The sequence below is a fragment of the Zonotrichia albicollis genome, chromosome 3 (genome assembly GCF_047830755.1).
Source record: "Zonotrichia albicollis isolate bZonAlb1 chromosome 3, bZonAlb1.hap1, whole genome shotgun sequence".
NCBI classification, from domain to species: Eukaryota; Metazoa; Chordata; class Aves; order Passeriformes; family Passerellidae; genus Zonotrichia; species Zonotrichia albicollis.
The window spans coordinates 59,089,060-59,104,066 of NC_133821.1; the positions used below are offsets into that span (position 1 = coordinate 59,089,060).

Below are 15,007 nucleotides of genomic sequence, written 5' to 3' on the forward strand. Positions count from 1 at the left end.
GATCCAAGGCACGAATCCACAGCATCACAGCATTACAAAAGGATATCAGCCATCCAGGGGCAAACAAATCAATTTATCAACTGCAAAGAGTTATGCCCAACACCAGCAAGGCCCCAATGGGATTCAACATCCAGAGCCCTTAAGTCCAACAAGGGAGGGGACAAACTTGAAAGAACAAGAATTGGTCTAGCAAGTAAAACCTAAAAGAAGACTTGATTAACCATCTTTATTAGTTAGACCCCTTCAGGCAGAACTCAGTAACATCCTTGGGCCGCTAAAGCTTGTCACCAGAAGAGAAGACAAAACCCTTTATTCTTCATGACCATGGCAAGAAGTAACAAGTTAAACTGCTGCATGGAAGATTCAGGAAAAAAAATGTAATAGCAAAGACAGCTTAGTGTTGTCAAAGAATTAATAGCCAAGATGAAGATCACCAGTAATGTGACCTTTGAAAAGTTATACAACTGCTTGTCAGTCACCAGTTTCAAAATCCAGCATACAGTTGACGAAAAAAATACTTACCAGTATGTCACCTCTACTCAAAGGTATTGGACAAGTATTTCAGTCACAAAAACTTACAGGTTAGTGCTACCAGTTAGCTGAACAGTAGAAGGACATTTAACTCCTTATGTTGATCTGATGTCATATAAACAGAATTATTTTTACAACTCAAGCAACATCCGCTTGGACAAATCTTAGATATATTGAAAGGGAACACATGGAAAACGGCTGAACAATTTTCACTCCTTTTTCTGGTACTTAGAAATACACATTTCCATGCAGCACTACCATTTATTTGTACACGGGGAAAAAAGAAGCTTATATAAAACTGCAAGAAACATTCTTCAGCTGCAAGCTGTCTAAACAACATCCAGAGCTGTGATTTAAACATGAACCTCTGAAAAAAAAAATATGCTTTTCTTTTCCATTTTTTTCTTGTATTTAAAAGACACTGACAGTATTTGGAAAGCCAGGTTTAAATATTCTTTATACATAGTTTTGGGGATATAGAAAGAAAATATCCTCAGGGTGTTATTAGCATACCCCATACCCTTTCAGACTTTTTTTTTTTTTCAGGCTGATGGTCTACATGAGCACAAGCAATGGGCTCAGGTCTAAAAAATGTGTGTATTTATCCGGAAAGAGAGCAGAAACCATAGATTCTGAGGAAAAAGCAAGGGAGCACGTGGGCAGACAGCCAAAAACTCCCCTGAACACGACTTTTTAAATTAAAAAAGAACAGGAAATTAGTAACAATGTCAGTAAAATTTCCACCTTTAGGATTGACCAGACAAAAGCAAACCAATCTACCCATCTCCAAACAAATCCCACCCCTTCACCAAAGTCAGAGTGATCTCGTCCTTGGGGCATACAGCTCCAGAACAGCATGATACAAACCCACAGTGCAGAAACCCTTCTTTCCTCAGTCTGGCTTTCTTGCAGTTTCTTTACTATAGCTCATACCCCTTTTCAAGTTTTACTCCTCCCAGGCAGTTTAGGTCTAGTAAGGCACCAATAATTAAAATATGGAGTTATTCTTCTTAAATAGGTTAAAAATTCTTTTGAAAGAGATACAGCATCAGTAGATAATTATAACATAATTATCAGTTTATTCCACTTCTTGACTTGTCAATATTTTTGATGTACCAAAAAATAGCATCTCGTTCTTACTGACGACATCTTCTATTCCCTAACTTCTAGCTGAAAAATGGAAAACCATCCGGAATTTCACCAGACTGTTTGACAGTCTACAACTTAAGAGCCTCTAAACTGGAAAAAGGAAAGGAGTGGGTGGGCATTAGGGGAGGGGTGGGTGAGAGTGAGAAAGAGAAAGAAAGAAGCAAACAAGCAGGAAAAAAAAGATACAGATTTATTTCACAGCATTTGGCTGACAACATTAAGGGTGGAGGAGGGAGGGGCACCCACAATCTCAGCAGCTCATTCCAAGGAGAAGGGACTTTACCAGCTTGTGAAAATAGCAGCTAATAAAAATATGTTTTAAAAACCATTTAAATCTAGGCAAGATTTCAACCAGAAACCATAGTGGTAACATTTTTTTATTTAGTAATTTGAAAACACAGTTGTAGCTCCTTGGCAAAACCCTCAGTTCATTCCCAACAAAATCAATAGCAAAATTTCCACTAACTCACACAATGGGAGTAATGGCCACAGCCAACAAACCTGAAAGAATCTAGTGTAAATATGCTTTTAATTTGAAAACCCTACTATAGAAAAGACAACTGCAGAAATTTCCTCTTCTATTTAAGAGCTATTTATCCACCATCATACAATTGCATATTCTGTAGGTCTCACCTTCAAGCAACTAATGAGCAGACCACAAGAAAATACAGCAAGACAAAAATTCAATTCTGTAGTCTGTTCAGGTTCTAGTTGTATGGTGTTTTGTAACGCTTTTAAATATTCATACATACCCCTAAACCCATGTAATATTAAAGCCATAAATATTTCTCTGTTAGCTTATTATTGTCCATGAGATAAACATAACCACTAGTAGATAATTACTAATCAGATACTTATCTGAAAGAGTCTAGAGAAAATTAGGGGGTTTTTTGGTAAATGGAACACTTAGCAAGGCAAACACATACTAAAATAAAGGAAGACAGATCAAAAAGAGGAGACAAAAAAAAAAGAGCAGCAGAAAAAAAAAAAACCAAACTACCAAGGAGCACTGTGAGGGGCTGAATAAAGCAGCAAGGTGCTAGGGATAACAACAGAGTCATTCTGAAAGTCACTTTTGGGATGCCAGCTCGAAACATTTAGAGCAGAATTTATGTACCATTATTGATTTGAAGGCAAATAAAAGCTAGCACTTAGCTAGAAATAACACACACAAACTTTCAATTAGACATCTATGAAATGAAGTCTATCAAGTACATGAAGCATATATTCATACTGCACAAACTATCAGGAAAAATAATAACAAAAAAGGAAGGAAGATTTTAAAGATACAATAGGCTAAGTAGAAGTATCACATTCTTGTCTAGTTGTATGGCAAATTCAAATTAGAAAAAGACACTTTTCCATTGCAAACATGACAAGAGATACAAGGGGAAGAAAAGAAAAATAAGCCCTTGAAATTCCTTCACTACCTTCACCTTGCATTTAATTCATATTCATTGTACGTACAAAGCTGCTATTTATTATTGAGATGATACTCATTTCCTTGTCCCTGTAGGAAGAAATATACTCAGCACAAAGAAAATTCTGCCTTATTTTCCAAAATGAGATCAATAATATTAACTATTACATCAATTTCAGCCACTGAGAGGTCTATAAAACACAGACAAAACCATGCTTCTTCCAAACCCATCACACACAAATAGAGGAAGGATATAGAGCAACAGCTTATTTCCTGATAGACACCATAGGGATTGACTTAATGAATCCAGTGGTTGCATAAGCAGTTCTTTTTAATATACATAAGTTAAGAATATAAATTTTCTTTTAAGTGTTAAGGGAAATACCTCAAACCTTCACAACTTCTCATAGAGGTGAATTAATTCCCACTACTGAAGACTCATAGGAAAGTAACCCAATTTCATCAGTGACACAATGTTTTATAAACAGCACAACACCCAAACCAGTACATACTTGCTACACTCTCAGTATAAAACTACCTCCACAAGAGATTCAGACCAGCGCTTGTCATGCTAATCCTTGCTTTCAAAGACATGCATAAAACTTACCTATGACAAGAGTCATTGCAGGCAAAGTTCCCTTGAAAAAATACCCCAACCAGCTCAAGGTTATGCAGTTCTACTCATATTTATAAAGTAGAGCACTGAGCACTGAGGCCACCAGCCTGGGAGCACTTAGGAGCAAGTCTCGCTCAGCTGATTCCCATCACAGCCTGATAGCAAATAAGCTCCCTTCCTTTCGCTTGATGGCACATGCATGCATTTCTATCAAAGAGAAAAAAAATTCCTGGGGAACTATTGCATCAGGACCCAAAACACTACTGGAAAGAGAATTTTTCAACATTGCTTCAAACTAGGAGATTTTACACCACAAGCCTGAGAAATACTGAAGAATTTTGCTTTAACCTTTGCTAGGGATACAAATGTTACTTCTTGAAGAGATATAAAATGAGCAACTGGGGGGCTCATTTGGTTTTGACATTACTGGCAATGACACATACGCGTTTTATCACTTCTAATCATTGGCTCTATGAAGTATGTCCCTACTGTGTGCAATTTTTAGAGCTGGACAGAAACCAACTAGTGGTATTCTTGTCAAACTTCCTCTTGCTCCATCCTACTCCACAAACTACAGAGCATTATTTTTAACACTGTGCAAATGCTAAGTGCATGTGAAAATGCTCTCTCTGAAACATCCTCTTGGCAAAATCTTATTTAGAAGTTGTCACAGGAAAAGTCCAATCAAGTTTTCTTCACATGAAAACAGCAGGTTAAATCAAAATAACTTTGTTTTAGTCCCTTTTCGTTATTTGGTGTTTTCTTCTCTTGTAAGTGTTAATACGTTAAAAGGAACTAATCTTCTTGGTTAGCAATTTCAATTTCCACCATTAGTTTCTACAAGTTTGTGTTTTAAAATGAGATCCCCTTCTGACATTTGGTGTGATGTGAGAAAGAATACAGACTCAGATGCTGAAATAACCATTTGCCATTATATTTAGGTTGAAATTTTTATCTTAGGAACTAGCACATAAAGACCTATGGTAGTCTTGATGATTCTTTATTCTGGTACTTTTCATTCCCTAACTGCAGAAAAACCTCTGCTAAACTAATTACTGGATATTTAGGGGGGGACCTTAACTATGAGGTAAACAAGAGGTCAGAGATGCATTTGTATAAAAATTCTTAATGCAGTACAGTGCAAGCAGTTATAAGTAGAAAAGGTTTAAATAAAATCTCAACAAAAACATTTTGGCAAACAAAAAACAAAGGGATAAGAATTCAGAGATGCTGCAATTAGCAGCAGTTATTATGATAATACTATTTGAACTAGAAAATTATGCAAAAAAGAAAAGCCTTTCAAAATGTTTGCATTGAAGGCATTTTCTATTGAAGCTATAACTTATTTTTTTAAGAACACATTGGGTCCTGCTTCAAAAAGACCAGATCAGTCCCACACAGCAGTTCAAAAGCTATTATATATACTTCTTTTCCTAGATCAATCCCTTCTTTCTGCCACAAAACTGGGGCTGGAGGGACTTTGTATGACTGCTGCTTATGGCAGTTTTAAGATTGAAATTTTTAACATCAAAGTTTAAAGCTTTCATTTTATGAGAACAACCTGGGTTCAGCCACCTGTGTAAGTCAGTGGGAAGGCAGCTGGGGACACTGAGCACAATGGGCAGGGAAGTGATTGTCCTGCTCTCCTGAGTGAAAGTTTCTCTTCTCATTAGAACAAAAGGGAGGAGAGAGAAGGATCCAAATAGCAGCCTGAGACACTGGGCAGCAGGAGAGGGAGTTGCAATGAAACTCACACAGAATGCAGAATAGGAGAAAAAAATGTTAGGAAGACCAAAGGCAAAAGATGTATATTCTTGGGTGGGAAAAAGATTGTTTTTAGGGAAGAAGATAGTGTATGTTGAGACAGACTTTGGGGAGATAATTTAGGAGAAATCAGGAAATGGGTAGCTCTGGGGTACACAGAAGGCTCTGGGAAGAGCTGGGAAATGTGGAGCCAAAGGCAGAGGTACCACTTCCAACAATGTTCTCTATTCACAAACTAAGGGCACTGATGCAAAAATGGCACACACTCCTAGTTTTGTCTGGAGGTTGTTTTGTTATTTCCTCTATGAAATATACTTACTAAGTTTTTGGTTTATACTGGCTTTTGGCCTTCTTCACAGCACGAATAGCCTAGTTACAGAACTCAGCCCCTGAAGTTCTCAATGCCTTTTTCTCCTAATAAAAATATTTCCTTCTGTGCATGTGAAAGCATGGCCAAGTGGCCACTTAAACTAACTCTGGGAAAAGAAAACATTACAAGCTTTCCTTAGCCCATGACTGAAAGGCAAAAGTTTTTTTTCCCAGACTTTTAGCTCTTTTCTTAACCAGGCCTAGTTTACCATGTATTTTTGAGACACAGACATCAGAACCAGACTTAATTTCCCCAAAAGATTGATATCATATGCAGTGATAACACCACATGCCTGCATCAGGATGTGTTTCCTCAAAACCAACACAATTATTCTGGGAAAAAAAAAAACCCAAATGTGTAGAAGGCATACATTTGTACCTGCCTATAAGGTTTATTTGCCATATATTATTGCTACTTCTCCCTGATTTTAAGTTACTGAGAGGACAACTGTAAATAACTATGTTAGCTCCAACCAATACACATTGGTGGAGGTTTCAGAGAATATTTACCAAACATTTATTCTAGCACAGATCTGCAATATCTGTGTTCAAAAGTCTGCCCCACTATTGTTTGAGCTGTTAATGGTGATACTTGAAGATTTGAAAAGTTCTGATTTATTTTTTTTTTTATGCTACTGTTGTATTTATCATTCTAAACTCATGTAACCCTGTTCTTGTCCGCCACCACAATTAGAGCGTGTAGGGGTATGCTTGTTAGCTGATTTAAATTTGAACACCTCACTCAAAAAGCAGCATCAAATGAAATCCCTGGCAAAACCCCCACTGACTTCACTGGGAGTGAGACCAACTGGAAGAACAGGGCTCCCACGAGAGGCATGAATCACTGTCATTCCTGCTGAGTTTGTGAGAATGAGGATGAGATACTGTTTGAAGGCCCTTCTCCTTGTGTTTCACGTGACACGCCACTTCTTTTTGTTTTGCAAAATCATAAGAAAAGTTTTTTACTATCTGCAGTAACAAACTGAAGAGGCTGGATGAGTCACTGGGGACAGTTTTGGGCCAGCTTGGCTCACAGACCGCCAGTGTCATGGAAGGTTCACCCAAATCTCCCCTTCCTGCTGCACAGCCATTCCTAAAATAACGTGGCAGTGCTAAACATAGCCATGCTGTGCTCTTTTAATAAAAGACAATTCCTGCAGGGCGCACAAGCCACCACATTTGTCAAGATAAGCACATCAATATGAGATGTCATATTAGCCTAGACAAAGAGATTGAACAGATAGCTTTGTCAAACACCAAGCAGAGGGGCTCATTCAAACTGACAAAGCAAGAAATTCAAACGTTGAACCTACATTCTAGTATTAACACATTCCATCCTCTTCTGCTGTAGAAGAGTCTCAAACCAGTAAGCAAGTTCCTGTAAGTGATATAATAAATTTATTCCTAATCTATAATAATAGTATTCCTGTCAATTCAAACCTCTCTGCTGCACTTATCAAAAATTTCATAATGGCTGTTAGCATGTTTCAGGTTATGTTTGGATCTATACACCTTAGTGGATAGGGACCCTCCAGAATGACATATGCACACAGGGTATAATTAACATGGAGAATTAACAAGCATAACTAATTGCCATGCAGCTAGGCCACCAGCTATTCCTTGATCACTTTTCTGTTACTTACACGTAAGGAAGTTTACTCTTAATCCTAAGGCAATAGACAAAGACATTGCAGCAGTGGGTCCCAGTGCCTCATCTGTCTAAAATCTTTCATGAATTTAAACAAATTATTCAATTCCACATCAGAAATCAGGGACACAGCTGCCCCTATCATGGAATAATTGAGATTTTAATATTGGTCATACTCAAAACTAGAAACATGGCTCACAAGATTACTTCTTTAGTGAGAAATTATCTTGGACTTTTTTGTATTCCACATATATGGTTGTGTATATGGGCTTAATCATCCTACATATGGCAGAGGCAGAAGCTATGGGGGTAGGGTCATCAACATAAATATTTTCCTTAAAATGCATTTACATTTCAGAAAGACGTATGATCACCAAACTTAAAACAAGATAGGTTATCTGTGCATGGAAGTGAAACAGGTATACAGACTTTTCTCCCAACACAGGTGGTGTCCCTCTTGAGGTGCAGTATTTACACAAAACCCCACAGTAGGTGGGAAAAATCAGTTCAGCTTTGCACTACGGAACTCTGAGAGAATCAAGTCCTTTGGGGAAACTGCCAGAGGCTAGGCATTTCTCTTTTGCCAGGAACCTTTAAGTTTAGCTTTTCCTTCAAACTTAGAGCCTTGTGGAGGATGTGGGAAGGATTCCCCTTGCAGGGCAGCTGCTCAGTCCCACACTGCTCCTCTGCCAGGCCACACCTTGATCACAGCTCAGAGATTACTCTTAACACAATTGTGGAAAGGGGGAAAGAAAACTGTGGAGTCGATACTATCCTCTCTCAGGATGCCACCTGTAATGTACCCTAATGAGATCTTTCATCCCTCTTAACTGAAGAATAATGAAATCCATGAAGATTTGCATTCAACATTTCCAGAGGAGATTGAATACACTTTAAAATATTCAGGAACAATTCAAATGCAAATACAATATAGCACTGTATTGTTCACATTCTGCAACATTTTACTTTGATGGGCTGATTGGAAGGTCTTTTCCAGTTTGTGTTTGGTGAGTTTAATAAACCGGGACTTTGAAACAGCTGCCAAATATATGAGGTGCTATGTTTTCTTTAAAAGAAAACAGAGTTGTGAAGTCAAAGGCAAATTCTGTGGTATCTTATATAAAATACCTTTTCACTTCCTGAACATTGCCTGTAGCTTTGCTAATTTATTGCCATGAAAATATTGTTACTACTTAATGCACTAGTACTTCTGTCAATAGGCAGCTTTCCCCAAGGCATATTTGAGAACGCTCTGCTAATCAGAGTTGATGCAGTTATCCTAAAGCAGCCAGGTCTTTAGAAAAAGGTTCATGTTTAATTCCAGTACAGGTGAGTGTTGTCATTTCTTCAAAGCACAATATTTTTAATTTGCTGAATTCACTTCTGTAGATATCTAAAGTACTGATTACATTATCCCAGCCCCAGCTTGAACCAGTGTATTTCAAAGTAGAATTGCTGGCTTTTTTATCTCTTAAAACTAACTTTTGTGAAATATTCCTCATTTTGTAGTGGCAAGGATTAAACAAAGACTTAATCAGAACCACAAATCTGTGCTATATTATCAGCACATAACTTAAAAAGAACGTGTTTGGGTGTTTAAGCAGATACTCATTTGGATCTGACATTTTACTTTTCTACATCTGCTTGAACTCTTGAGATTATGATCTCATGCATCTGAATTTTTAGTGTTTGTTTTCCAAGCATGCTGATAATCATGAAGAGCACAGTGAGTGACAATGAGGTCACGTACATGTACATGTGTCATACTACAGTTTTATTCTCTCTAATAAATATGGAAATCTCCATGACTATAACTTTACTGAGGCTAAGCAAATAATCTTAATTGGTGTGGGAGATTTAATGCATGTATGTTTTTAATGTACTTGCAATTCTATGCAGATGAAAAATTGAATAAAGTTCTTCAAGAAAGCGGTCAGGCCATTTATTTCAATTAGAAATAATAATGAAATTACAGTAAACTATTAAATGTCACTTAATCTAAATTCAAGATAAATAGAGTACTAAATTTCTCTTGGCATGTTCCACAACAAGGTACCCTACTTGCCTTTTTATTGACAGAATTGAATGCTCCTCTGCTCTCTCTTTCACAGTGACATTTAGTGACTTCTTCGCAAACCCAGCATAGACATTATCCATTTTGGAATAAGCCTACCAAAGAAAAAAGTGTTTTTGTGTGAAGCTGATGGTTATACATCTCAGATCCCCTTGGTTCAGATCAGTGCTGTGTTTTCCTACATTCACCTTCACTGTAATGCGGGGGGTATTCTAATTTTGGTTTCCTTCTGCCATCAATTCATTTCCCAAAACTTCTAGGGGTAAAAGACTGTCAAAAGTCTTTCTACATTGTGCACAATTCACGTTCAAATTAATGACAGAATAATCAAAGGTAATTTTTTTGAGCAGCTAGATGTTTCAAGATGACAAAAAGTTTCACTTGGTCATGGGCTCTTTTTTGAAGGGCATTAAATCCCATCACTGCGAGAAGAAGTTTCTTAGACATGAGAGACTCCTAAGGCTACCAACCAGCAATAGCAAGCTTGGTGAAAAAACTAAAACATAAAGCTTTGAGTACTATGGAGCATTACCAACATGGAACAAAATCTGACTCCTTTGCAGCTTTCCTCAGTTACTATTATGTTCCTTGGTTTACCTGAAATACACATAGGATACAATATAAGGAGGTGAGGCCTCATACAAATTCTCCATGGAAACAATCAAGATGGCTTATGATAATTCTCTGTGTCTGAAGTCACCCACACACATGGCTTCAATTCCAATTTTAAGGGATTTATGTTAAGCTCTGCAAAGTAGCTGTTAGCCATTTCTGCTGACTGAAATCAAACTAAGTTAAACTAAATTTTACCATAGCAATAGATTTCTATTCTGCCAACCACCTTTCATCTGAAACTACAGCAAAAAGGAAAGACAGCAAAAGGATGCTTTTAACATCTCCACAGCCACATACAATATTAATTTTTGATCTTTTGACATGTTTACAGCCCAGCCAGCTAGCAGAAGACTCTGAAGAAGCCAGAGGACCAACACTTCGAGTTCTCAGGGATGTTTTAAAATAAAACACCAAATCTTGCTTGAGAACTTCTTAACTGAGCCCAAGAAGTACTCCTCAGGAAACAAATGCATATACATATGCACATGTACATACATATACACACCAGCAGGGTCCTCTTTTCAGAGACACTAAGTTCTATGCATAGATATTAAGAAGAAAAAATGGCGTTCTCCATGTAAGCCATGGAAGTGGAAGACTGGTATGCAGCTCAGGACAACCAGAAATGCAAATAGTTGTCAAATAGTGGTCTAGTGCCTCACTCCAGAATGTCCACATGACAATGATGAATAGTAAATGTATACAAAAAAAACCATGACATAAACTTCAAGCTGATTCTTCAATCCTGTGTGCTGCAGAAAATACATTCAATTTCTCTTGACATGAAGAAGCCTGTATATTCTACATATGCTGCATGTTCTATATAAAACTCTAATGCTTAAATTATACACACAATTTTCTAAAGTTTGGCTTTGTCTGCCTTTTTAGTTTTTGTTGGGTTTTTTTTAAGACACTGCTATAATATGGCTCTTTCCCAAATGCAAAAATACAGTATTTCATCTTTCTTGCTCTAAACAACATCCAATGAATAATGTACAGTGACGTGATCTTCTGCTATTTACTTTAAGCCATTTTGGAGATAGATTGCTACAGTGGGTGGCATTCAGAATAATGCATGTTGAGCAACACACATTCAAATCTTGCCAGCTTTATGCTTTCTTACAACATGCTACAATGTGAAGTGATTCACACAGAGAAAAGTTTTTTCTGTTACTGTAAAAAATGATGTTATATGCATTTATTATCCAAAATAAATACATTGATACCACAGCCTGAAAAGAAAAACTAGGAGAGTAAACTTTGTTTCTCTTTGTATTTTAAAATATTACATTTAGATTTTAAAAAATTAAAGCTGAGTGATGCTTTCTGTGTAAGTCAAGCTTGTCCTGACAGTTAATCCACATTGCTATCAGACTCATCAAATTAAAATAAAGTGAGCTGAAGAAGAAATTAATGCCAAGGATTTGAACTGCCTTGATGTCATATGCTGGCATCTTATAAATTTTACAATTCCTGTGGAAGAGTGTCAAGGAATCATTTAAATTGGAAAAGACCTGTAAGACCACTGGGTCCATCCTTACCCTGCACTGCCAAGTCTGCTACCAAACCTCGTCCCAAAGAGCCACTTCTACACAACTTTAAAATACTACAGGGAGAAGGCAGATGGTCCACTTGGAAAGACTGAACTGTTAACTAAGAACACACACAAAGTCAAATGGAAGAAGTGAAACACAGCTGTGGAGGTGGTAATGTGGTGCAGCTACACTAAGCCATAACTTCCATGGAATTTCTTTTATATCAAATGTGTAATGGTAATTTCAATCTAATGATGTGTTACTCCAAACCCTAGGGGGAAAAGAATCTCTGCAAAATGACACAGTAACTTTTGGAAGATGTACTTATGTTCATGAGTGTTAAATCTGACATAATGTCTTTTACCATATCCTCAGCCAGAAGCTCAGAAAAAGGGAACAAATAAACATCCCAGACCAGACAACTGTGCTGTACTTGAGAAGTGACTACGGGCCTCTGTCACCAAGATGTTAAAAAATTGGAATACTGAAATTTGTAGTTTTATTATCTGCACCCTCACAATGTTATCCAAATTGAATTTTACCCATTATCCTCACAGCCATGTCCATGACAGCAGATAACACATTCTCAATTTTAATTCCTCAGATTTCTGTAACCCCAGACTTGCAGCCCTCCCCATCAACTTGCCTCCGTACATTCATAAGCATTTCAGAGAGACAAAGTACCCACAAGTTGAAGGTCAACATCAACTGCTCAGTCTTTCTGAAAAATGACACTTCAAATCATTGAAGAAAATATAGGCAACTTGGGTTATCAAACTACTCTGAAGCACTTCATCCTGAACTCTTAAACCCCCATACATTATAATACCTTCGTTTCTTTCACAAATAATTTTCTTCTCTACGGTATTATTAATTTTATTCTGTTGTTTTACTTATTCTGCTTATTACATTTTCAGCAGGAAATCTACCAAAAATTTCAGACAAAACAATTTCAAACTTCCAAAACTGATAAATCATGCATCACACCTTTTCAAAAGATAAGAATTAGATAAACATTGAGGCTTCATCAGCCTGGAATGGACTCTACTGAGATGTACCCTTTTCTGGCCTTTCGGCAGAGTGCATCCTGGAGAATGGCTGACCTGTGCTGGAGCCTGCTGAATATTTTGACATTCACCAGTCACTACCATATTCCAGCAAATAAATCCAAGCAACAGTTGGATTCAGCTGCTGGAGTTCTTCCTCCAGCCAGATGATAATTTATTTCACTAGCCATTTCACCAATAGAAACTGACTAAAACAGGACCACAAGCAAAAGATGAGAGAAGCCATCCCTCTTGAACACAATGGAAAAGTTTCACAGAAAAGACAAAGAAACGCCCAAACCATTAAGACCATCCTTTCAATTTCCACTTTCTCACCTCAAACTAAACCAGACTAATAGAAACAGTTAATGAAAAGAAAGGGAGGCAAAACCTAAACACAGCACCATGCCATACCACCAGTGCCAGAACGTGATGGTGGATCTGACCTTTGTTGGCCCTACTACTCTTCGCACCTTGCTGGTGCTCAATCCTTACCAAATCCCCTCCAAAACACCACTGGCACAACTGGAGAAACTTAGCACCGGCACATGGCAGAGGCGGGACGGGCCCTGCTGGACCCCCATCTCCAGCCCATCCGCCCCGCTACTCCCGACAGCCACGGCTCCCGCTGGGGGGGCGGCCAGCGGGGACCCCCTTACCTTGTTGGAGTAGGGCGGCTTACTCAGGTTGATGCCGTCGCGGACGAGCTTGTCCCGGATCATGATCTTCAGCTTCAGCCTGGGGTACGCGACCAGCCCGCCGCCGCCCGCCGCCCCCCGCCGCCCGCCGGGCCGGGCCCTGGGGGCCGCCCCCCGCCGCGGCTCCTCGGGCCCCCCCGCCCGGCGGGGACAGCGCCCGGTGGGGGCGGGCGGCGGCGGCTCCAGGGTGAAGTAGAGCCCCGCCGCCCTCTCGTCCGCCTCCTTCAGCCGCCGCACGGCTTCGTGGATCCGGCGGCGGTGGTGAGGCACGGCCACGCCGATGGCATCCAGGTCCGGGTCGCCGATCTGCTTGCAGACCTCCAGGTCGTCGTAGCCATTATCGACGAAGGACTCCGCATACTGGGGGAGCTGCAGGGTCTTCAGCCACTCGTAGACTATGTTGGTGCACATGCTGGCTCCAAAATAATAACGACTGCAACTTTCAGCACTGAAGCCAGCCTTCCCCTTTCCACTTTTCGCCAAAGGACATAAAGCCACAAAAACTGCGATGCAAGTAAGAGGTCTCAAAATCAAGGTCAAGAAAACATCCACCAGGAAAAGGAAAAAAAAAAATCCTTAAAGCAGATCAGTAGGGCACCGCAAGCACTGCTGACCGAACCCCTCCTGCTTATTCCTCCTCTTGTACCGAGTACAGCCGCTTTCTGCCACCGGAGAAGGGAGGCTCGGACTGGAGAGAAGCAAAATATAAGGGTGCATCCCCTAAAATCCCAGGTCGCTGCTGCACAACATCCACCCACTTTCTCTGGAAGTAATTCGCAGTCGCTTTTTTTTTTTCTTTCTTCCTTTCAGTGTTAGTTTCTGTTTCTGCTTCTGTCTCACCTTCCTGCGCTCTGTCGTATGATGAATCTGTTTACTATAAGTAGCTGCTTTGGTACACGATGGTGTCGGGGGAGAGGATCCCGCACCCTCGCCCAGCGTGGGCAGGGGTGCCGGTGTGCAGTGCCCTCCCTTCCCGCGCCTCTCCCAGCAGCGGGCGCACACGGCGGCTTTTGCTTTCCTTTTAAACGGCTCCTTTCGGATTAGGAGCAAAACAGAGGGAAGGAAAAAAAAAAATCCCACTCACTTTTCCGAGTTACTTTCCCAGTCTCCCTTCATTCCCGTAATGCTGGTTAAATGCGCTTCGCTGGCAGCGAGACCAGAAACTGCTTTCCAGCTCCACTTTCTCCGCGCTGATGCCGGCAGTGCCCTCCTGCCTCAACGGGACACGCAGCCCTACGCCCGACCCGCACAACTTTCTTTCCCCGCTATCTCTGCTGGCGCTCCCGCCGCTGTCCGCAGCCGCCCTGGGCAGGAGGCGGCGGCAGCGGGGCCGTGCGGGCGGCCGGCGCTCCGTGCATCCTCCGGCGGCGGATGAGCCGATCTGCGGCAGGTCACCGGCGCTGCCCCCGCCTTCCCCGGATGCCGCCGCAGCTCTCCCTTCCCTGCCACCGGTACCCGGAGCGGTGCTCCCCGCCCGGATCCTCCCTCTCCTCTACCCCGGAGGCGCCTGATGCGCCGCCCGCAGATCTCCTCCGGCTCCTC

General features: G+C 40.3%; 1 protein-coding gene across 3 annotated transcripts in view; it reads right to left on the reverse strand.

Moving 5' to 3' along the window:
- LOC102070476 (SAM and SH3 domain-containing protein 1) overlaps positions 1-14,073 on the reverse strand; it is a 525,772-nt gene extending 511,699 nt beyond the window's left edge. For all 3 annotated transcript variants that reach the window (XM_014268593.3, XM_014268596.3, XM_014268592.3), the window contains exon 1: positions 13,427-14,073. In XM_014268593.3, coding sequence (XP_014124068.1) covers positions 13,427-13,876 — 450 coding nt within the window. In that variant the 5' untranslated portion in view covers positions 13,877-14,073. The remainder of the gene's footprint in view (positions 1-13,426) is intronic.
- Positions 14,074-15,007: the final 934 nt, after the last annotated feature.